This window comes from Hipposideros armiger, unplaced genomic scaffold, assembly GCF_001890085.2.
Source record: "Hipposideros armiger isolate ML-2016 unplaced genomic scaffold, ASM189008v1 scaffold_271, whole genome shotgun sequence".
NCBI lineage: Eukaryota > Metazoa > Chordata > Mammalia > Chiroptera > Hipposideridae > Hipposideros > Hipposideros armiger.
This window is the reverse complement of record NW_017731621.1, coordinates 89,531-112,313: the sequence shown is the minus strand read 5'-3', so window position 1 is coordinate 112,313 and position 22,783 is coordinate 89,531. Positions and strand designations below refer to the sequence as shown.

Sequence of the window (22,783 nt, the reverse complement as noted above, 5' to 3'; positions counted from 1 at the left end):
CTTGACAAAGTCACTCTCTTGAATTAGCCAATCCTGATCTGCACTGGAGAAGCCAAGAATGAGATTTTTTTCCCTAAAATCAGCAGCCCATGTTTTTTTATATTAAACGGAGAGAAGGCCGGGAATGCTACTGACAGATCCAAACATGTGGATACTGAGATTCATCTTCTGTCTTCCAGGACCTGGAGAAGGGCTGCTTGAACTGTTTGTGAAGTTTTTGAGACTTTTCATTTACATAAATATATTCATTCATTCAGCAAATGTATATTAAAGTGCCTACTATGTACCAGGCACTGGGGTGACAGCAGTGAATGAGCCTTCTCTCATGGAGCTTACATTTTAGTTGGAAGTGACAGACAATAAACAAAGAAACAAATCAATGAAAGGGTTGTTTCAGATCATGATAAGTGCTTCAAATCAAAGAAAATAAAGTGGGGGCATGTGATAGAGTAGCAGGGGGCGCAGAGGGATGGGGCCTGGGTTAAAGGGACAGGAAGGAGACTTGGGCAGCCAGGCACAGGAACTTAGAAGGTTCCTGATAGAGGCGTCTGCTTGTACGAAAGCCCTAAGTGGGAAAAAGCCTGGGGTGAGGGGACAGGCTAGGAGTATCCGAGAACAGGGTTAAAACTGAGGTTGCAATAGGTTTTTAGGAAATGGACACCAAAGCTGAATTCTCGTCATGCAAACCATGTTGGCCTTTCTCAGTGAGAACAGGAAGCCTGCCCTGGGAGAGAGTCGGGACTGTTAAACCAACATCATCCCCGTTTGTCTTTGGGTATAATTCGGCCACCTTCCTGGGCGGGCCGAGGAAAGCAGGCCACACACTAAATGGGCCTGGGGGCCCAGAGCATTGTGGGAAACTCCCAAGTGACCGGGAGGCTCTTCACAGCTTTTCAAAGTGCTTGCATAATAATGGGTGTTATGTCACAGCTGTTTCATTTCTAACGAACTCAAAGGAGAGGAATAAAGAGTAGGCTGTGGGAAATACAGACGAGCATGAGAGAAAAGAAGGTTTAGACGGAGGAGATAAAGATGGTGTAAATGTGGCGGGGGATGAGAGGGTGTGATCAGTGCTGCTTAGCTCTTGACTGTCGCAGGCGGGAATTGTGTTCCTGGGTCATGTGCATGCCCTACAGAGAAGGAGAGATTGTTCTCATCATGTTTCAGAGGCAGTGCAGCCTTGATGGAGACAGTGGCATAGCAAGCCACCTCTGTTCTGGGAGAATAAAGTGATGGTTGTGGGCATAGGCTGGACCCCGTCAGGGACACTTGGAATCAGGGCTGTGACACATGTGTAAATGCATGTGCATGCCTGGGGGTGGGGTGGGGGGAATATGAGCATGTGAGGGTGTGTGTGTGTGTGGAGTTTCTCCAGCTCAGTCCAGGCCATCAGGCAAGCGGCAAATGAAAACAAAGGGACAAGCTTATTCTCATTTCTTTTGAAAGACGGGAAGAGAAAGTTTGTTCCAGCCACAGACATGAGAAAATAAGAAGGCCTATGAGGTCATGGTGTCCGGTGTCTTTGCCAGGGTGGCTCTGCTTTTGCAGCAGTCTGGTGCCCAGGCTGCCCCGGGCTAAGAAGCGTCAGAGGGTACAGTGGCTGCCCAGTGTCCCCCTTCAGAAGGAAGCCCGCTCTTTGGCTGCGATGTAATGTTCTGACAAAGAACGTCCGTGTTTACATATGCATCACACTCTTCTCCTATTTGGCTCTCATGTTGGAAAGTGCTAGTACTTCCTAAACTGATTTTTGCTTATTTGCGTCTTGGCAGAGCCCACGAAACGGCAGTTTCTGAGTTTCTGAGTGGCTGCTCTCCGAGTGGTCTGGTTTTGTTTAGATGTCAGATGCTGAGGAGTCTGGGAACTGGGAACAATGTTTAGATGTGACCCTTGCGCTCAGTACCCTAAGTGGCGGCAAGTGGGGCCATCGGGTAATCCTGTTGTCAGATACTGAGTTTTCTGTGATGGGGAGAGGGAAAGGAGGACTGTGGGACTACGTTATAGCAATTCTGTTTGTTCATGTATCTTGAGCACTGAGACTCTGGGAAGACTTTTTAGAACCAGGAAGGAGCTACCTTGGGGAGCTCACATCTACGTAGATATACCTCGGGCGGTGGGCTGTGTTTCCTCCCTGACAGTCTGCATGGCAAACTCCTATTCAGCCATCAAAGCCCAGCTTACATGTTACCACCTTTTGATTGCTTTCTTAACACCCATCCTCTCCCTTGTCATCCTGGTTCTTTGACCCCTTTCTCATCAACGGCTCTGATCTCATTGCAGCAGGGGCCTGCGCCACGCTGTGGGTTTTTCTAGAGCAGGGACTGTGTCTTATTCATCTTTGCACAGATGCTTGTAGATTGAATAGCAACCCAAGGTTCATGAAAATTAGTGATTTTTTTCTTTCCTCCCCTTCTATTTGTTCGGCCTGTTATTTATTGCAATCCTGTTCTGTGCCATGCACGGTGGTTTGGTGTTAGGGATGCAAAGATGAATAAGACAGTCTCTGGTCTCACAGTGTTGTCAGTTTTACTGTGAGTGGCAGCAGGCAAACAGCTACATTGAATAAGGTATGGTCAGTGCTGCATTACTCACCCATTCAAGAGTTATTTCTCTAGTGCCTACCTCCTGCTCTAGGCAGTAGGGATGCATCAGTAGAAAGAAATGGTCTTTACATTTGAGTGGGAGGGAGATGATGATAAACAGCTAGGTATGTTAATTAATATCTTAGATGGTGATAAGTGCTCTGGAGAAAACTGAAGCAGCAGAGAGAATAGCAAGTACGTGTATGTGCATAGTTGACAGTTGCAGTTTTAGATGTGGGGATCAGGGCTGCCCTCACTTAGAAGGGGTGGCGATGTGGTAAGGATTTGATGGAAGCGAAGGAGCTGGCCCTGCTGCTATTTGAAGGAAGGGTTTTCTTAGGGTGGTGAAAGGCCCTGAGGCAGGCGTGAGTGGCTGCCGGGGAGAAGGGTCACAGCAGATAAACTCAGATAAGTAACAGGCAAGGCATGTTGTCAAGACTGTGGCTTTTACTCAGGGTGGCAGGAAGCCATTGGAAGGTTCTGAGGGAAGGCTGCCATAATCTGATTTTTACCAGAATCCCTCCAGGGGAGAAGCTGGAATAAGGAGAACTGGCAGGGGCTGGGTCAGGCTGGTGGAGCCAAAGTGGTAGAAGCTGTCAGGTGCCAGATATCATTTGAAAGTAGTGTCATCAAGATTTTCTAAAAAATTGAAAGACAGATCAAGGATAATTCCATGCTCTTTGGGCCTCAGCACCTGGAAGGGTGCAGCTGCCTTTCATGGGGATGCCTGTGGGAGGAGCAAGTTGCGGAAGGCTTACCAGGGGTAGGGGTTTGGATTTGTTAGAGTTTGCAAGGTCCAGGAGGCAGCTGGAGTATGAGTCTGGTATCCTGGAGAGGGAGCCATCCTGGCTGGTGCAGTCGGTTCTCATACATGGTGGTTATGCTCAGTGAAGTTACCGTCAACACTGAGTTAGTGACGCCTGAGCCCCTGGTCCCAGGGGAAACAAAGGGTTAGGTGCCTGCGGGCCTCTGATCACAGCCTTCTCAGCAACTGGTAGATACATAACCTTGTTTTATGTGTGTTTCTCTTCAACGACAGCTTATTTAATATTATTGTTGATTCATTGACTTTGAACTCATGGCCAACAGCGCTCTAACCAGCCCTGAACAAAGCTGGTCAAACCCGTATTTTTCTCCATAAGGCACATCCTGGCCTCCTGCACTAGGAACCCCACACAGCACCTCAGTGCTACGCTCGGGGACGCTTTAAACAGTGCAATCAACGAAACGCACAATAATGAGAAAACGGGGACCAACTAGACCATGAAAATGATAACTTGTTCACAGTGTGAGAGTGGAAACAAGGGCAGAGGGGTGCTGTGTTTGACCTCCCCTGGAAACGTGCACCTCGGGCGACTCAGAGTTTTGGCCATTCTGCTCATGTCCACAAATGACCTCGAAAGCATCCCGAGCACTGATTTAGGTGCCACAAATACATTTTAGCAAGTGGGCAAATTGAAAAACACAGAATCTGTGGCTGATGAGGATGGACTGTATTTGGGAGCTGATGGCCTCTGGATGCATCTTAAAGCCACAAGCCTGGGTGAGATTGCCAGCGGGGTGGGTGTAGATGGAGGAGAGGAAAGCCCCCCAGGCTGAGTCCTGGGGACTCAGGGGGACAAGGAGGCAGCAGCAGGTGAAGTAGGAAGAGAACCAGGGGAGTGTGGTGTCTGGAAAGTGCTTCAAGGAGGAGGACGTACCACTTGTCAGTAGTTGCAACTAAAGTAAGATGAAGACTGAGTGAGTGCAAGGGGACCTTGAATTATGACTTAATTGAGCAATTAATTAAGTCTATGGGAGGCTGGCCCTCAGAGTCATGCTGGAAGAAGGTGAAACAGGTCTTTGTCAGAGGAACCCAGCATGCTGTCAGCCCTGGGGATGGTCACAGCCAACTTCACCTGCCCCCAGCAGCAGCTGCAAGGTGGGCACACTGTTCAAGATCTTGGACAAAGAAGCCACAGCCTCGTTCCTGTGGGGTAGTTTTCCACTTGAACAGGGCAGAGTCCATCCCCATTTGGCATCTGTGAGGGAGAAGGGAGAGCGTGCTGGTCTCCCGCTCTGATTCCGGGGCGACACTGTCACGTAGCCTAAGCCAGGAGCAGAGGGTCACTGTCTGCTTTCCCCTTATTTCAGACTCTTTCTGAGTTCAAGTATTGGTTTCAATGTGTGAACGCTGTTGTTTTGTTATTACCTAAACGACCATTCACCTGAATAGTTAATTTTGCCAACATTAAGATTATTGCTGCACTTTAAATCAGCCCTCTAATAATGAAGAAATAATGCAAAAAGGGCTGTTTATCCCAAGCACCCCAGTGCACATAGTGCTGTAGAAGACGACAAAGGAACCCAGTCCTTTGAACTTCACTCTTGACCCCTAAGCGCTGCCCAGCTCGTACACGCCCTTTAAAAGGAGCCATGGCCTTGCAGAGTGTCATGTGACTGATAGCAGCACATGCGGGCGTCTTGCCATCCATGTGTGTTGAGTTTCTACCACAGGCCGTGCAGCGGCTCCTGCAGTATGGCCGGCAGGTGACACAGGGCCGCATGAGGTAGCATGCTCCCATATGAAGTCACTGACACATTTCAGAAGCAACATCACAAATACAGGTGAGATGGATCAGCAAGGGCTGGAATGACCAAGGGGAAACTGTGGAGGAGGCAGGGTGTGAAGGAAGGATGGAAGTCAGGGGAAGCTGAGGAAAGTGACAGACGCAGGCAAGCAGGAGAGCAAAGGCCCAGAGGCGTGAAGTGCTTCCTGAACGTTCTGGGGGAAATGAGCAGACTGGCTTGGCCTGGAGAGAGGGCGTGAGTGACTAAGTACTTGGAGGCAATTTAGGAGAAATTATGGGGCCACCTGGTAGGAATCAGCTCACCAGGGTCCCATGGTGACCGTCAATATGGCCTTGACCTGCATTTGGGTCCATTTCATTAAGTCAGGTAGAACCTTCCCTGTGGCATCACCAACAAGAGAGAAAGCCAGAGCTAAGAAAGTGAGGCACATTATTTATGTGACCTGCTCCTCAACTCCAATTAAAACATCCAAACGGGCTCTCCTGAATCACTGGATAGAAACAGGAAGTCACAGAAAGCGCCCATTTCCGTCGTGTACGACAAAGCTACTCCTAGCTGGTAGAGGAAAGCCTGTTTTTTTACTTCTTGTTGTTGCTATTTGCACACTGGTGTGATTTCCCGGATGCTGTGGGTCTAGTTCCCCTGGTTTCACAGAGAAACTGAAACGATTTTAAAAGAACCTCAAGCCAAGTGCCTTGCCAGAGGACGGCAAGCGCGTGCTCTCTTGCTAGTCAGGAGTCGGGAATCCCAAACTGCACTTGAGAAAGGGGAAGAAGCCTGGGTGGTGGAGGCTTCCTGTGCTCTGTGATGTGTCCGAGTTAAATGAGACTTTCTTTTTTCATCAAGCCTCGTTGAGCGATGACCCATCCGCTTGCCGGATTTCATGTGGAGTGCACACCAGCGACTACACTTTTTCATTATTTGATGCTATTCAGAAATAGGAAGGAGATTTCCACCTGGTCCGTCGTGTTCGTAAGCAGGATTCTGTAATGGTTCTGTACATGAGGCCAATTGTTACGACTCTTACCCTGTGGGGAAAGAGTCCTTCTGCTTAGTTGAGCCCCATAGCTTAGTCGGAGTGTCGCCTGCACAGCCATAAGCATAAGGCTTTGGTCTAGCTCTGGCTTAACTTACTTAAAATAGTTTTAGTAAGTTTCGTTGTGTTCTCTTCTACGAGATGGAAATGGAAAAAGATTGGTCAACATCCCTGGCATATGTTTTTCGCACAGTTAGAGGAATGCTCTTAATTCATGGGATCATTGCATTTTTAGAGCTTGATGTGGGATCTGAGGTCATGATGAGGGTCTGGAAACTAGTAGTTCCAGCCAGCGCTGTGCTAGAAGGAGGACCTCTGCTGTCAAAGCCACCCAGCCTGTAGTTGGTGGCAGCCACAGCCGCGGGGCTTAAATGCCAGTATCCTATAGCATATCTCTGTCATTGGTTAGATATGAGGGAGGCCTGAGCCTTTCACATCAACACTTGGGCTCTCAGTTTCTTGTGTGTAAGATAAACAGGCTGGACTAACTGACCAATGTGATTTTTCTGCTTCTACCATTAGGTATTTCTATAGCTATGTGACTTAGTATCCTTTAAGTATATAAATACCCATGTGTCAAGGATATTGACTGTCATTGTTTCCCATGTTCACTCCGAACAGACAAGAACAATTGGATGACCTTGATTGACATCGTCCATTTCTGTCCTCTTCAGCAACCTAAGCCTAAGTCACGGCAATTCCTTTCATCTGTCCTCTTCATTCCTCTGTTCCCAGCCCTTTAATCCTCACTCTTCTGCGTGGTTGTATCCCCCCACGGAGCTTGGTTTTTATTTGTTGTTCACTTAAGTCTCCCATTTTAGTACCCGGCTCTAAGCATGACATCATTGTTCTCGTTTTCTCATTCATACCTTCCGGGTCACAGCAGGATCTTATATAACTGATAAATTGGCACGCAGGGCATAGAAGAGTGGGTAGAGCACTCAGAGAAGAATTTTCTCTTTCCTTCTCTGTCAGCAGCTACTTGGTGACAACCAGCCTCAAGGTTTTCATCACACTAGGGGCTGCAGCCAGACCCCATTTGTTAGAGAGGATAGGGCGCCCTAAGTAGGGCCTGCTCCCTTTTATTTCCCTTGACACATGAAGGTGGACTGGGACAAAAACTTTCAGAACGTGGGCAGAGTAAACCCCACCCTGCCCCGGGGGGGGGGACCCCCAATCCACATGCCCTGTCGCACTGACTTGCTCCTCACACTTTGCAAAGCACTTTGCATCCTTCTGGAATTTCGTAATGGCTCGTCTCAAAATCCTTGGTACTGGGAGGGAGTTGCAGGTTCTGGTACCATTTGGTTGGGTGAAGAGGGGGGAAAACAGTATTCTGTAACTTACTCTTTTGGCTTTTAATCATTAAAAGAAAAAAATAAGACATTGGGATGACTCTACCTGTCTGCTTAATTTTGGGACACCCTATCAGGGACCCATCAGGCTTATTTGTTGCCACAGGGATCTGAAATACCTCACTCAAAACATTCTCTTTCCTCGTCCCACTGAATTCCAGGCCTCTCCCACATTTTAAAACGCCAACCGCCCTCCCATTTTCCACTCCCTTCCCATTCCTGAGCCTCGTCCTCCACCCACCAGCCGCATTTTGGCTTTGGTAGCATTTGAGTAGTCATCCAGCTCAGATCAGATGGTAATTTTAAACCAGGATGGTGCTTTAATGGGGATTTTTCATGCCTGTGGTACCATTTAAGAGGCTACTAGGAAAATTAGAGTGAGCTGCTGTTTTGCGATACATTTTTAGTAAATTATAACTTTTACAGAAGGATAAGAAAGAGCAAAAGAGAACGGAGCTGTCCCAGAAAACTTCTACTCCTCTTACCTTTGGGTTAAAGACAAACCACAGGCCAAGGAATGGTTCTGTATTTCAGCTGTATTTTGACTTGCCAGTTATCCAGATTGCCGTACCCTACATCTAGGTGAAGCGAGACCTGTTTATTCATATGCTCACAGTAAAGCCCCTTATTAATGCAGTTTTTCTCTTTTAATGCCTCTGCTGCTGAAAATTCTCCTATTGACAGGAAGCAGATCTTACTGAGCATATTTAGTATCACCTCCTTGTTGTAATGCAGTTCTTACTGAGGCCCAGTACTCCCCTGAAATGTATGCCTGAATTTTATTTTCCGTGATCTTACGAATTCTATTTACCATTTCCGAACAGGCCACACTGGCTAGAGCTGTCTTCTTTCTCACCAGCTGTGGAAACTCCTCAGGGGCAAGAAGACTGTCTAGGATCCAAGTGTCTAGACCTAGACACAAATCTTAAAATGGGAGCGTTCCTTAAAATGAGGGGTCTCACACACACACAGCTCTTCAGTGGAGCTCAAGTTCTTTTCCATGAAGGCCTAACTCTAAGACAAAGTGCAGGTACCCTTCAAGTCAGGAAACTGAGGCATAGAACATAATGAATTCTCTGAGATACACTGGCACAGAGCCTAGCCTGTAATTCCGTCCTCTGAGTCAGTGTAGGATCCAAGGTGACAGCTGATAGTGCCACTCTGTGTGGGTACGATCTCATTGTTTTTAAAGCACTCTCATGGAAGTTCAAGGCTCTCCCATTAGGCCACTGACTTCTCTGTTAGGCTCCTTCTTGTAAAGATCCCATCACACTGCCTGTGTGGCAGAGTAGAATTTGAATCCAGTCCCCCTGACCCTCCTGGTTCCATGATCTGCTTTGATGAGGCACTTGGGAGAAGCCATAATATAAAAGGAGTCTTCACTACCTCCCACCATGACGGACTCTCTTTGTTCAGGGCCCTTTTCTTCCCCTCTGTGACATGCATGAAGTTCAAGTCAAATGTATTTCTCCTTGGCCGCCTCAGGGAGGTGAGGCCAGACAGCAAGAGGAACAGATGAGCCTCAGACTAAGTAAGTGGTGGGCTGGCAAGTTTTGCATCTGTCAGCTTCTTCTTGATGACATCATAGGATACGTGGCAGGTTGGATGTTTCAAACCCATTTTCAAAGACAGAAGTCCTTTCAAAGGCAGGTAGAGCTGCTGCTAATCTTAGTGTTTCTTTTAGCTCTGTCTTAGCAGGTCGGAGAGATGGCAGCAGTTTTCCATCTCCAGAGAATTAGGGAAAATTGAGGACATGCCCATTTTTATAAGCAGTCTTCTGGAACAATTTTTTCTAACCTCCCTTTCCAAAGAATTCTAACTGAGGCCAATGAAAACAAGAATTGGTTAGAGCTGGGCATTGCATCCTTATAGCTACTTAAAGGATAGGAGAGAGCTCAGGGTGATGGAGAGGGTAGTCTTGATGGCCCCTGGCCTGGAGGTGGGAGAAGGTAGGAAGCGGGGTGGGGAGGAAGACAGGGGGCCAGGGAGAGCGTGGAAGGAACACAGTTTCCCTTTCGCCCCCATAACTGCAGAGCCATGAACATGCCTCGGTGAGCCAGGCTCCTCTGCCATCGTAGGCATCTCTACTATTATGACAAAATGTCCTTGTTTCTAAAGCATTGTCTATCAGCAATGGCAAACACGCAGCTCCTGGGTTTCAGTGTCCAGAATGGTGCCTGGATAGAGTGGGGGCTATATAAATCTGTTGGTGATTACGTGAGCAAAAGGACCAATAGCTAAGTAAACAAAGGACCCACTGGATGGGAGGTCGGTATAAGGGGGTTTTAAGTCTCCTTCCAACTCTAAGATTCAAGTTTTCATGCCGTGCCCTTGCATCACACATGGGCCCAGCTCAATCCTGACTTCTGAAGGTTTTCATCAAAAATGAATCATCATGAATGATTCAAGTGTGAATCATTTCTATTATGTTAAGCTAACATCAAGGGAAAATACCAAATGATATCAAGGATCTGTGCATCCTTATTTCTAGGAAATAATAAACCCTGAGTTCTGCTTTTGCTCTGATGGCTTTACCAACTTTTCTTCCTTACATATTTACTACTAATTATGTCTGTAATTTATGTGCTCAGTATCTCCTTTAAGCCTGATAACAATCCTGACAGTTGGGCCCTATTCAGGTTCCCGTTTTACAGATGAGCAAAATGGAAGCCTTTTACCACTCCCACTGTTTCATCTTTATTCCTATTCCTTTACTCTTAGGATACAACGTATTCTTACAGCACCACTGGCCACAGCAGTTGCTTCTCCCCTCTGTGTCTTTCCCATTCATTCTCTTTGCACTGTCTCCCTCGTTTGACTATTGGAGGTAATGTATTCTTTTCCTGAATATCTTCAGAATTTTATTTTGAGTAAGTTTAGTATTTTCAGAGTTTTTTTTTAGAGTGAGTGAAACTTAAGCGTCAGTACCACCTCTCCCATCTTGCCACCACCTTGTCTGTCCTGGTCCTTTCGTTGTCCTTGGGAAGGCAGCTGAGGCTGTGTTACTTCTGTTTGTGGTTACAATCATTGTCCAGAGCAGGATGCCAGGAGTGCCGGGGTCAGGTCTACCTTTATCACCCCATAAAGCCAGTGCCTCAAATGGGACCCAGCCCATTATATGATTGAATAAAGGGAGAAACCTAGGTCCCATTGTTCTGGACCCGTGATTTTCATTTTCTTGCATCGAGGGCTGCTTCTGCCACCCCAAGATGCCCCCTCCTGATTGTATCCCTGTCCTTCACCCACTGGAAGTGATCATCTTTGAAGTACTGGGAAGGGTGGTACTCAAGCATCCATAGAGGAGAACAAAATGCCTTGAACATGAGCTTGGTAACAGGGTGAGATCTCTGTAATCCTGTCTGTCTCAGCAGAAACTGCTCTTTAGCACACCCTGAGAGCACAGGATCAGGGAACATTCTTTTTCTACTTTATAATAGCCCCTGAGGGTTGATGACCACAGCCCTCACCCCACCCCTACAAGACAGCTTTCTGGTTTCCAGGTACACTTGGTTGAGCCTTTTTCTTTTCTCTATTTCAGTAAGGAAAGTGGGCAGTTTCATTGTTTTAAAAAAACAAGATGAAAGGTTTCTGGAATTTTTTATTTTCCTTTAGAAATCCCTGGAGTCCTTCCCTTTACCAGGAGCCCTTGCTCTAAATCAGTATAATACAGCTCGGTTTATACAAGACGTTTCCTACCAAGTGGAATTTTCCACTGTGGATTGGTAGTGAGTCTCACAGTAGTAAATTCAGTTATTTAAAAATTTAAACCTACTGTTTCTCTGAAGAGTGTGAGGAAAGCCTGGAGCTGAGAAGGACCGCATCTGACCATGGGTATCTCCAGGAGCTTGCAGGATGCTCTGCTGAGGCTGCATGGTTTCCATGGAGATTCACTTGTATTTACTGGTGTAAACTAAACAAGCTGGTCGGATGCTGTTTCTGTGAAGAATAGCCAAGAAAACTGAGTTAATAACCCTCAAGATCTGAGCAGGAAGGAGGTTCTCAGGGATCATTTCACAGAATCACTTTTCTGGCTGTTAGCCCTAAAACTAGAAATTCTGAAATCCCTTTGAGAAAAGCTTTTAAAAGGAGAGCAGCATGAATGACAGATATATCCACACATAGAGAATTAGGGCCAATTCTGCCTCTTTTATCCCCAGAATTCATGCCAGAAATCATTTGCCTAAGGACAGGTATTCGGTGACCGATCTTACTTGTATCTAATTCAGGTACTTCTTCTTAACTGACGATCGAATTTCAAAATCAATTTGTCACTCTCTCTGTCTCTCTCTTTCATTCCCTTTTGGTCCTGTACCTACTCACCAGAAATATTTCAGGCAGCTAAATTTATTTGTAAGTCAGTTGTATGGGCTTAGAAAATGTTTTCTTATAGAGATAACGGTGTGTGTGTTGAATAGGTTGGGTTCAGTTGAATAACTGTTTGTTGAACAGCCACAATGTTTTAAGCCCTGAAGAGACTAGAGATGTGTCCCTGTTTCCCAGCAGCAGCAAGTCTAGTATTTGACAATGAAATTCACACAGCAGAGAAGGGATGCATAGGTGGACTGTGCCTGGAAATGCACTCCAAGGTGTGTGCCGTCTCCACTTGAACCTTTTCCTTCTGTCCTGGATGTGCCAGGAGACCAAATCCTTCCTGTTCTGCCTGTGGGCTGATGGCATCGCACACCAGCCTTTTAATGACTACTCTCTTTGTCAGTAGCTCCAATTAAGTTCTTTCCATTCAAAGCCTCCCTCTATTAGAAGGCGTGGGGATGACGAGAGTCAATGCCAACCTCCCACTGCACAGGGATTGTGCTGGGTACAATGAGAAGAGAAAATTACTTCTCCTTGACTAAGAAGTTTTTTTGGCACCTGCAGGCAGTATTAGCGAGGTGGCATTGTGGTGGCCTGGCTCAGAGAACCCTTACCCCTCTCCAGGGTTCCAGATGGACTGTGCCCTGGCTGGCAGCACATTTGTCCCCTGAAAGTTTGTAAATTGGGTGCTGTGACTTTTTAGAATTACAGCAGAGTTCTTGCCAATGGTATAAGATTGATAACACAATCAATATAAGGGAGTTTGGCTGGTTCTCAAAGTGAAAGCTGGTCTGTAAAAAATAATCAGAGAGAAGTGGACTCTTCCGGCATGGCATGCTATGGAAAGGGATCAAGAAAATGGTAGGAGATTGGCCAAAAACCAGGTGACTTAAATATTTGGTGAAATGACAGAACTAACTGCAGAACACAGAGCAGGAGAGAAAATACTGCCGCTGATATCAGGGGTTTGTCATGATTTGGTCACCATATCAGATTGTCAGGAGGGATTTGAATATTGCCTGAGAGTATATTTTTTGAAAAATTACTGTGAGATGAAAAGGGGCTATTTAAAGTGATGTAGGCAGGCTTGTTCAAACAATGTCCCAAAGAACACTTGGTTCCAGGAGTCACATCACACGTGAAATTAGAATTAAGGCCATTAGTTGTGTGTGCCATTATATAATTTTTAAATATCCTAGGCTCATGAGAATGTTATTTTCAAGTCAGGTGGCTTTGTCTTTTTTATCACTATAGTACACTTCCGGTTTTACCCTCTGTGTTTCCAGTGCAGTTAAGAGGCTCATCAGAAGGGCAAATGGTTTACCTGCCATATTAAAAAATACTTACATTTTATTGTAGATATAACCCACATAGGACACAACCCCCAAAAGAACAAGTAATGTTTGGCACAAGTACACTTCCAGCCACAGTATTCTGACCCTGATATTTACTTGTTAGTCATTTAGAACCTTCTCCCTAATATTCATGTGCTGACCCTGCAGGGCATCTTTTTGGTCAGTGGCCCCTTTTGTCAGTTGCCAAAATCGAAGCGTCTGAGAAAGATATAGAAATCTTTCCTTTTTTTTAAACCACATACTTGATGGTATAAACTTTACCACTTAAACAAAATCCTGTATTTTAAAAATGATGTGTCATCGGTGGCTCCAAGAATCTTAACATTTCAAGTAACATCCAAGCTCCAAGTTGCATAAAAACCAGCCCCTTGCTTTTCACATCTGTACCGTGCTTTGCACAGTTCCCCAACATGGTAGATTTACTAACGGGAAGGTGAAAGTCTTCATGTACAAGTGCCCTTGGGTGTGCAGCCGTGTCCTTTTTCTTGTTTGGTTTCTGAACAATGGATGGTGGCCACAGCCTTCCTTTTTCTAGCAGGTGATGACGAAGGGGAGGATATTCTTTTAAAGATCCATCCCCCCGGGTCGGCCAGGGCTGCCATAAGCTACCATGTGTAGCCAGGAGCCAGCGTGAGCTGCCAAGAGCCACCGTGAGTGGCCGTCCAGAAGCCGGTGACCAGTCTGCCTAACCTGGGAAGAGCGCAATGATAATACCAACATGGGCCAGTGAAGTGACGTCCTCTACAACTAGACTGAAGAACAAAAGGACAGCAGCTTGTCTGTTCCCCTTCCCCAATTCTCCAATGCTGTGCCCCTCCCCTAATTCCCGAATTAAAAAAAAAAAAAAGATCCGCCCCCCCTCCCACATCCATAGTTCTGGACGAGGGGGACTGTGAGGATGGAGTGCTCACGGGAACACAGTGTCAGCTCCTCCTCAGAATGAAACCTGCTTTGCAGGGGCTGCATCTCTTTCCCTCTCTACACGTCGTGGCTCAGGGGATGGGCCAGCATTTGCTCATAAACTGTGGAATCAGCTTCTTTCTCAGCGTTCCTTCCCCATGTGCCTGTCCCCTGTGGTACCTGTCGCATGACATGAACAAAACTCCCGTGCAGAGTTCCTGGTGCCTGTGTGCTGTTTGACATCTGGTTCCATAGTGTCTGGGCCAGGCTGGCTCTCCCTCTCCTGCAGACATCGTGACGCGGAGGCCGGGGCTTCTGCCCACCAGCTTGGCCCTGTGCTCGTGAGGTCTGCTGTCAGCTCTGCCGGGAGCTGGCTCAGGCGGAGCTCCGTGAGCCTTCTTTGCCTCTTTTGAACTTCCCACTGGGCCATGAGGATGGCCCTGGAGTCTCAGAAATGTGCTCCCTCCCACTGTCTGTGCCCACGTGGCCACTCAGGCCAGAACATCAGCTCAGCGAGCACATACGTCCTAAATCAGCAAGACATTTACTGGGGTAAATGGCTCCGTGTCAGTTGCTGTAATAGCAACATCTGAGAAATATGCTCTTAGCAGTTACAGGTGCAGCCAGCTCCCGGTTATCCAAGGGCCACTTCAGTTTGCAAGGCTCTGGCTTTATAGTTCTCTCACCTTCTGCTACTGCAATGAGGGTGAACATCGCAAGGGAAGGATGTATACATTCATTTATTTTGCTCTTGTTAAAAAAAATAAGGTCCAATCAGAAGCTTGGAGGGATTGGGGCTGAAACCGAAAATTAGACTTGGGGATTATCTGTGGATTCTATTCCTTGCCGTCATAACTAGAAACACTCAACAGTAGTTTGTATACTTCCCTAGACTTACTCTGAAAGATTTATCTCCAACAGAATGAAAGAGAGGATTTCTCTTCGTTTTTCTGCACAGGGACTTTTCTTACAGACTGAAGAAACTCTCAATAATCAGTATATTCCAGTGCAAAGAGCCAGGGTAAAAGTGAGACCGACCTGAGTTCACATCCCAGCTGGTTCCTATCTACTGTGTGGAGTCGGAAAACCAGCTTCTCTGAGGCTCATTTTCCATCTCTGCCAGGTTCAGATAAGGGTAATTGTAAAGCTGTTGACAGGGTTACAGCAGAAGACAGTTGTGAATTACTAGCCTAAGACCCAGGTCATGGCGGCCACTTAGGGGTAGGTCCCTCTGAGAGGAAGGTGGTGTAGAGGCCATGTTTCAGCTGGGTTACTTTGGGCTCAGTCCCTCTGCGCCCTCCCCTGTAACTTGGGGATAATGGTGATGAAGATGATTAAGTCCTTCCCCCCACAGATGGCTAGGGCCAGTATAGTAACGCATCCCAAGCCCATAGAGCACACAGTTCAGCCTGTGAGGGGGGCCTTGTCAGCGAAAGCAGCTTTTAGTTTCTGTACCCCCTTAATTTTTCTGGAAATTCTGTGCTAAAGACACCTTGATCATATTTGTTTGGGTAAGAAGGAGATTTTGCTCGTGAAGGAGACTTACGATCTTGTCTCATATTTATTTACTCTTTGCGCAGATATGTGTGGCAGACACTGCTGGGAGCCAGAACTGGGTGGTGGTCCAGCACTGACTGGGCTGTCACCACAAGGCCGGGGACAGGAAGTGTGGGAATCATACAAAATAAGCCCAAAGCCCTGGGATGGATGCCACTTGCTGAATAACCTCAATGAAGTGAGGTTAAATAGCACTTTCCCTGTTTCACTGGTGAGAAAATGAAATGACAGTACTGACAGATAATCCACCCCAAACCTTAGAGGATGAACTAAGAGCAGGCCTGATGCAGGGTTCCCAAAAAACAGATGTTACATCTAACCTCTACTCGATTATAAGGTCCATGAAGGCGGAAGGAGGGGCTTCACCTTGGTGTCCCCACAGTGCCTAGAAAGCCCTACACTTCTGGGGGCCAGAAGTGCTTCCTTGCATTGATTTGAGGTGAAGTCGCATCCCAGCCCCCAAACTAAAAATACCTTCCTCTCACTCACTCTGGTCTAAGCTATAGTGCTTAGCATAGCTCTGACATAAAATAGCCCCCATTAAGTATTTGCTGATTGAATTTGATTAATAATCTCCAGTCACACACACACACACACACACACACACACACACACTCATTTTTTTTCTAGTTAGAAAAGCTTACAAATAAAACAGGTCATATATCTCTGCTCAGTTTTTAGAATCACAGGTAGTTCAGCCCAAGTAGCAGAAAAAGCAAAAAAGCAAAAAAAAACAAAAACAAAACAAAACAATAAACAACTAAAAAATGTCTTACGTCACACATTTAAATTGTCAGGCTTGTGTCTCTTGTCATTTCACAGCTCCTGAGGTCCTCGCCCAGAAACCTTACAGCAAAGCTGTTGACTGCTGGTCCATCGGGGTGATTGCCTATATCTTGTAAGTATTGCTTGCCACCTCGGCTTCTTTTTTCCCTTTTTTAAATTGTGGCAAAATATGCTTAACACAAAATTTACCATTTTCATCATTTTAAAAAATACAGTTCAGTGGTATTCAGTACATTCATATTGTTGTGCAGCCATCACCACTGTCCACCTCCAGAACGTTTTCATCTTCCCAAACGGAAACTCTGTCCTCTTCAACACTAACTCCCCATTCCCCCTTCCTCGGACCCTGGCACCAACCATTCTGCTTTCTGTCTCTATGAATTGTACTGTTCTGTGTGCCTCATATAAGTGGAATCATATAGTATTTGTCCTATTGTGTCTGACTGACTTAGCATAATGTCCTCAAGGTTCATCCATGTTACAGCGTGTGTCAAAATTTCATTCTTTTTTAAGGCTGAGTAATATTCCATTTTGCATATGTACTACATTTTTTTTTAATCCATTAATGGACACCTAGGTGGTTTCTACTTTTTGGCTATTGTGAATAATGCTGGTATGAATACAGGTATACAAATGTCTGTGTGAGTCCTGTTTTCAGTGCTTTGGGAGTATACCCAGAAGTGGGATTGCTGGATCATATGGTGATACTATGTTTAACTTTTTGAGGGACCTCCATACTATTTTCCAAAGCAGCACCACCCTTTTACATTCCCGGCAGCAGTACACAAGAGTCTAATTTCTCCACACCCTTGCCAGCACTTGTTATTTTCCATTTTTTGATAATAGCCACCCCATAGGTGTGCAGTGGTATCTCATTGTGGGTTTGATTTGCATTTCTCTTATGGCTAGTGGTGTTGAGCATATTTTCACATGCCACTTTGGCTTTTCTGGGGATATAAACCACTATGAAAATATTAGGACATCTCTAAAAAAATTACAATAAGAAAAAAATGTGATGAAAACCAATATTTAACCTTTGGGTTCCTCATTTCTTCTCAGGTGACTTATCTCCACTACCCAGGCATTGTAATCATAGGTCATAGGCTTCTCGTAATTATTTCAGGATAATCAATTTTGGTTTTTGTTGTTATGTTCTATTTTGCTTAAGTCCATGGTAAAGCTATTTTTAAGTTACAATTTCTTTTTGCAATGATACACTCTAACACCTATTATCAAACATAATTTTAGGGTAGGTTTAGGCTAACTAGTTTCTCTAATTGATAGGAAATGAATTTCTCCTCCTCATTGTCTCCAAGGGAGGGAGTGTTTCTTAGTAGACAGAGCCACTACACACAATGAAAAACTGTGGGGGACAGCGATCAGAGAAAGGTCTGACAGTGTGTGGCATCCTCACGGAATGCTGGAAACATACCCCGCCACCACCCCACCCCCATGACCCCCTATTGGCTTTGTCTCATTATCTGAGAAGCAAATGATCTTTCTGTAGCATACATTCAACTGGGCAGCTTTTGTGGATAAATAAGAAAAAAGAATAGGGGGTGATGGAGGAACAAGTTTAGGGGGGTGGTTGAGATCAAGAATTTCATTTTGGGTGTGTTAAACTTGAGAGCCCTTTGAGATATCCTTGGAATAATGTACGCATATGTGGAGGTCAGAAGTCAAAGGTAGAGATACTGACATACAGATCTGGGTATGATTTGAACACAATACAGTATTTGGCTGGGTTCAAGTACAGTATTAAGTAAAGAAATATGGTACATCCTTACTTATGTTTTAAGTATGAACTTGATAGTTAGCTGGTTATCACCAGCTTTGCTCTAGGACTTTGTCTCAGATTGATTTCATGACTGTGTTTGACTTCAAAATGGCAGCCCGGGTTTCTGTTTGCCTTGGTGTCTTCCAGAGCTCTGAGAGTCTCAAGCAGAGAATGAATGCACTTTGGACATCTCAATTGTACCTCCAAAGTGTTCAGATTGTTGAGTGATTGCCAGGTATAACTTTCATTTGCTGCATCATGTGGCTATGCTTGGAGAACCACTAGTAACACATTTATCATTATTAGTGTCAATAGTTAGCATTTCCTGAGTACCTCCTGTATCCCAGGTACTGTGCTAGGCATGAAAGATACCATGATGCTAAGGACATGATGCCTCTCATCAGGGTACTAAGTTATATGGTGGGACAAGAAGTTTCATAAGTAGATTAAGTGACATGCAGAGAGGCTTGTGTACAGCTGTAAGAGTCCCTGGCATGAAGCACCATTGAGGACAGGGGCTTCAGGAAGGAGGAGGCACCATTCCAGGTATATCTAGAAGGCTGCAGAAGCCTAACATAAGCAGAGAGGAAAGGAGAGCACCCCAACCGGGGGAGGGATGCAGACACAGGAACAGAGGTGCCTGAGTTTGAGGGCTGGAAGCATTCTGTGAAAGGCCTAGGCCTGGATCTGTGTTCTTGGCACAAGGCTGGCCCTGGGATGAACTCGTGTTGGAAGTTAGGACTCACAGATCTCAGTCTCAGATTCTTGCCGCTTCCCACTGACCCACTGCACCTGGCCTCCCCATTCCCATCTCTCCTCCGCGCAGGGATGAGCAAGGCCGCTGAGCGGGCTGTGACGGGCATGTGGCCCCCAGGGGCAGCCAGCCACCCCTTCAGGGTCCGTGCAGAGCTCCTCATTCTTTACATCATCTGTAAGGGGAAAGCAGTTAGCCTCTGCAGTTTTTTGGAGTGCAGCATTGTTATTTTCATTGAAAAACCTGTCACACTGAGGTATCAGATTGTAGCAGAGATGGCCGCGGCAGGCCATGGCACCCAATCTGCTCCATTCCGCGTGCTATGCAAGCATTCCTCATTTTGTGGGCACAGTTGCTTGATGAATTGGTTCTCTGTGCATCACCACACTCAGTTCTATGTTTTCCATCATTTGGAAGGAGAAATATTTTTTCCTATCAAGGACCCTCATTTCTTAAAACACACCTGATGGGTCCTTGTCCTGCCAGGAATCTTCCTCTGGGGATCAGGGCCTGCAAAAAACATCTTTGCCTGCAGAGCTCAAGCTGCTGCAAAGGAGCGAGCATGAAATTTGCGAGACACCTGAGGAGCATGTTGGTGTCCAGTCTGACAGGGTTGGCTCAGCCAAGACAGCACAATGTCCAAGGAAAGAAATGTCTCCATTCAAGATGAGAATCAGCATTTCATTGACTAAACTCAATGTTGTGGTCGCTTGTAGGCTGCCTTTCTTCTCACAACTTCCAGGAGATAATTTAATGATCACCTGCCTAAATTATGCTCAGGGATCCAACATGCTGTGAATAAAAACAGTAGATGTTTGCTGATATGAAAACTGAGGGAGCTCTTAAGAAGACTAGGCATTACAGCATTAGGTCAACTGCATGGCTAGGGTGCACTGGCCATGGATGGTGAGGGCACTGACCCACCCTGTGACCTCTGGCTTCTCTACTTAGGGCAATCCCCTTCGTTTTCTACTGGACTCCTGTTGTGTTCAGTTCTTAAAACTAGGTCACATAAATATTGATTGGCCAATGTACACAGAATAGTTTTGTATGAGTGAAACAGAATGCATAATCTGCATGCTACATTCATTTTCTGAGACCAAGGATCATCTTCGCCAAGGTAGTCACCATCCCTTTACAACGGTAACAGCTGCCTTTTTATAGATACACGTGTGTCCTGGGGTGGGGGTGAGGGGGGGGCTGGAGGAGGTGGCGGAGAGCGTGAACCCAGCTTTAGCAGGAGAGAATGTGGTGTCGCTAGCAAGCCCCAGGGAAGCAGCCAAGCCTGGGTATTGTGATGGTCTGTCACTAGTCAGCATAAGGAGCGTTAACACTAGTAAAACTCATTAACTGGCATTGCCAGCAGACAGCTGTCACCTTGCTGTGTTCACAGGCTTTGCGAAGTGGGACTGGTTCAGGCCGCCATGGGCCCGTGGTCTGTACTTGGGCTTTAGAAGTTTAGAAACTAAATTAAGTGTTTATTCATCTTGCTCAGACGATCCCAGTGAACTGATTCACACTAGCCAGACTCAAAAGAGGTTTAAAAACACACAAACAAACAAACAAACAAACAAACAAACAAACAAGCAAAAACCCAGGAGTGTCAATTCAGTAAATCATAATGAGCTGTGGGTCCCGCAAGGAGAGGCATGTCATCGCGGGAACATGTTCTCTCCCCACAGGAAGTCGCCGGGAGAAAGCAAATCCAAACCAGAAGTTTCCTTTAGGAACAAGGCATCAGAGCAGTACAGTCAGATGGCCTTAGCTGTTTTGGGGAAGCCTGTGGTGGCCTCCAGGTCGCCTGTCTGCGGGCTCCAGGGAGTAGCCTGGGGCGATCATTTCTCACACCTCTCTCTCTTTCCTCCTGCCTTACAGACCAGCCACCACCCTGCTCTCTCCTTATTGTAGCATCATTGTTTTTATCTCAGCAGGCAGTGATTGATTGTTGTCATTCCAGCTTTACTAATTTTATCTCGCTGAATACATTTCATTGTGGCTGATTTCCAAGGGTTTTTCGGAAAGGTGCCCAACCTCCCCTCCATAGCCTGTACTGAGTGGACTCTGAAGGTGGCTAAATGCCTGTTTTTTAGCTTTAGTCTCAGACACAAGCGCTACCTGACCAGATTTCCACTTCGTTTGTAGGGCTATGATTTTCTCTCTACTGCCTTTGGAGAAAGACTTTATTCGTTGCCTGTTGACAGCTGGTTCACCTCTAACCCCTTAGGAAATAGTCAAACATAAAATAGTCTCTGGTTTCAAAAAGTAGGTGCAGGGTTGTGCACAGTGGCGATGGAGGTAGTTTTACATGCAGTGCAGTTGAGGTAAAGAAAATCTGCATTGTCCATAGTGATGGGAGCCACTTCTTGCCAGTGACTCCAGGGAAGGTGGAATCCATCCACATCTGCACCTTTATATTTGCAAAGGCCCTGGGGTAGAGAGGGCACCTGGAGGGAGAAGAGGGGAGGAAATAATCTCATCTATACCACTTTCATACTCTGACTGGCATAGCCCCAGGCTAGATGGAAAAGCATTTCACCTGTTTTGCTCTCTTCTGTTCATCTTAGCATCATGACCTGGAAACTGTCATTTAAGTAGCAACTAAATGCTTAGGGATATTGAGCCTGGAGAAGGGAAGGCACAGGACTTACATTCATTCACTGAGCTAGCAGTTATTGAGCCTAATGTGTGTCAGGCAGTATGATGGAGCTGCAGAGATGGATTCATTACCTCCCCGGCCTTGGAGACGCTTACTGTCTGCTGGAGGTGACAGTCAGTAAACAGATAAATTCCAACCCAATCCTGCTGGCTGTCACCAGGATGGGAGGGGGGGGCTGGGGAACTGCAGGGCAGAGCCGTGAACCCTACCGGCCCAAGTCAGTCTGCAGAGGACAGGCGACAGTGATTTGAGTCTTATAGGACTGTCATCAAAGGACTGTCATGCAGGGAGATCGATGGTTTACCCTTCAAGACCCAGTTACTCAAGGATATGATGTGCTTGCTGTTGTTGAGAAAAGATGTGCCGATCAATCTGCACCATGATTTTAAAAATATAACTTGAAAGCTTTGACCCAGCTTTGAACATTTGATATCTAAAACTTGACAGTGGGGAAAATATCATCTCTGAAGTATCAGGATTGTTGATTTACCTAGTGCCATAACTGAGTCAACGAAAGAATCAGTCGAGGCTTTATCATGTTTTACAATGTTTACCACTTGGAATGTACCACAGCAGCCTGCAAGCAGCAAACAGGCAGTGTGTAAGCATGAAAAGACACAAAAAACATACAGAGAAGGAAGTGGCCAGCTCCCCAGCAGGTGCCGTAGCAAGTCCTGAATTCAGACCACTTTCTCTGAGTTAGGCTTGTGACTAAAAGAATCAGAGGTGGGGGCTGGGAAGGGAGAGGTTCCATTTCACACCAGAAGGTCAGGAAACATTTGTGGAGGTGGTGGGAGAACTAAGGAAGGGTGGGCCAGAAGCTCATGACTCAACACCTAAGAGCACCATGCACGGTGGGCTGGACGGCACAGGAGACCGCTTTCTCTGGCTTCAGCGCTTTTGGCTGTGCTCCAAGGGCTTGTCTTCTGGCCGGTCATCCTCAGAAGTGCATTGTGAGACAGTTAAGCAGAGGCCAGGAGTCAAATGAAAAGTGAAACCAAAAGCCAAGGTCGACAGGATGGAAGTACCAAGAGGATGGAGGTTCCAACATGATGGAGGTGCCAGGGGGATGGAGGTAATAAGGCGTTTCCCAAATGTAGGTGTTAGTCTGCACAGACTCATAACTGCTTACCAATCAGACTGTGT

At 46.2% G+C, this 22,783-nt stretch overlaps 1 protein-coding gene across 1 annotated transcript in view; it reads left to right on the top strand.

Annotated features, from left to right (window-relative positions):
- The window catches only part of CAMK1D (calcium/calmodulin dependent protein kinase ID), a 462,879-nt gene that overhangs the window by 395,923 nt on the left and 44,173 nt on the right, over nt 1–22,783 (top strand). The window contains exon 6 of the mRNA XM_019656989.1: nt 16,487–16,562. Within this exon, the coding sequence (XP_019512534.1) occupies nt 16,487–16,562 (76 nt within the window). The remainder of the gene's footprint in view (nt 1–16,486; nt 16,563–22,783) is intronic.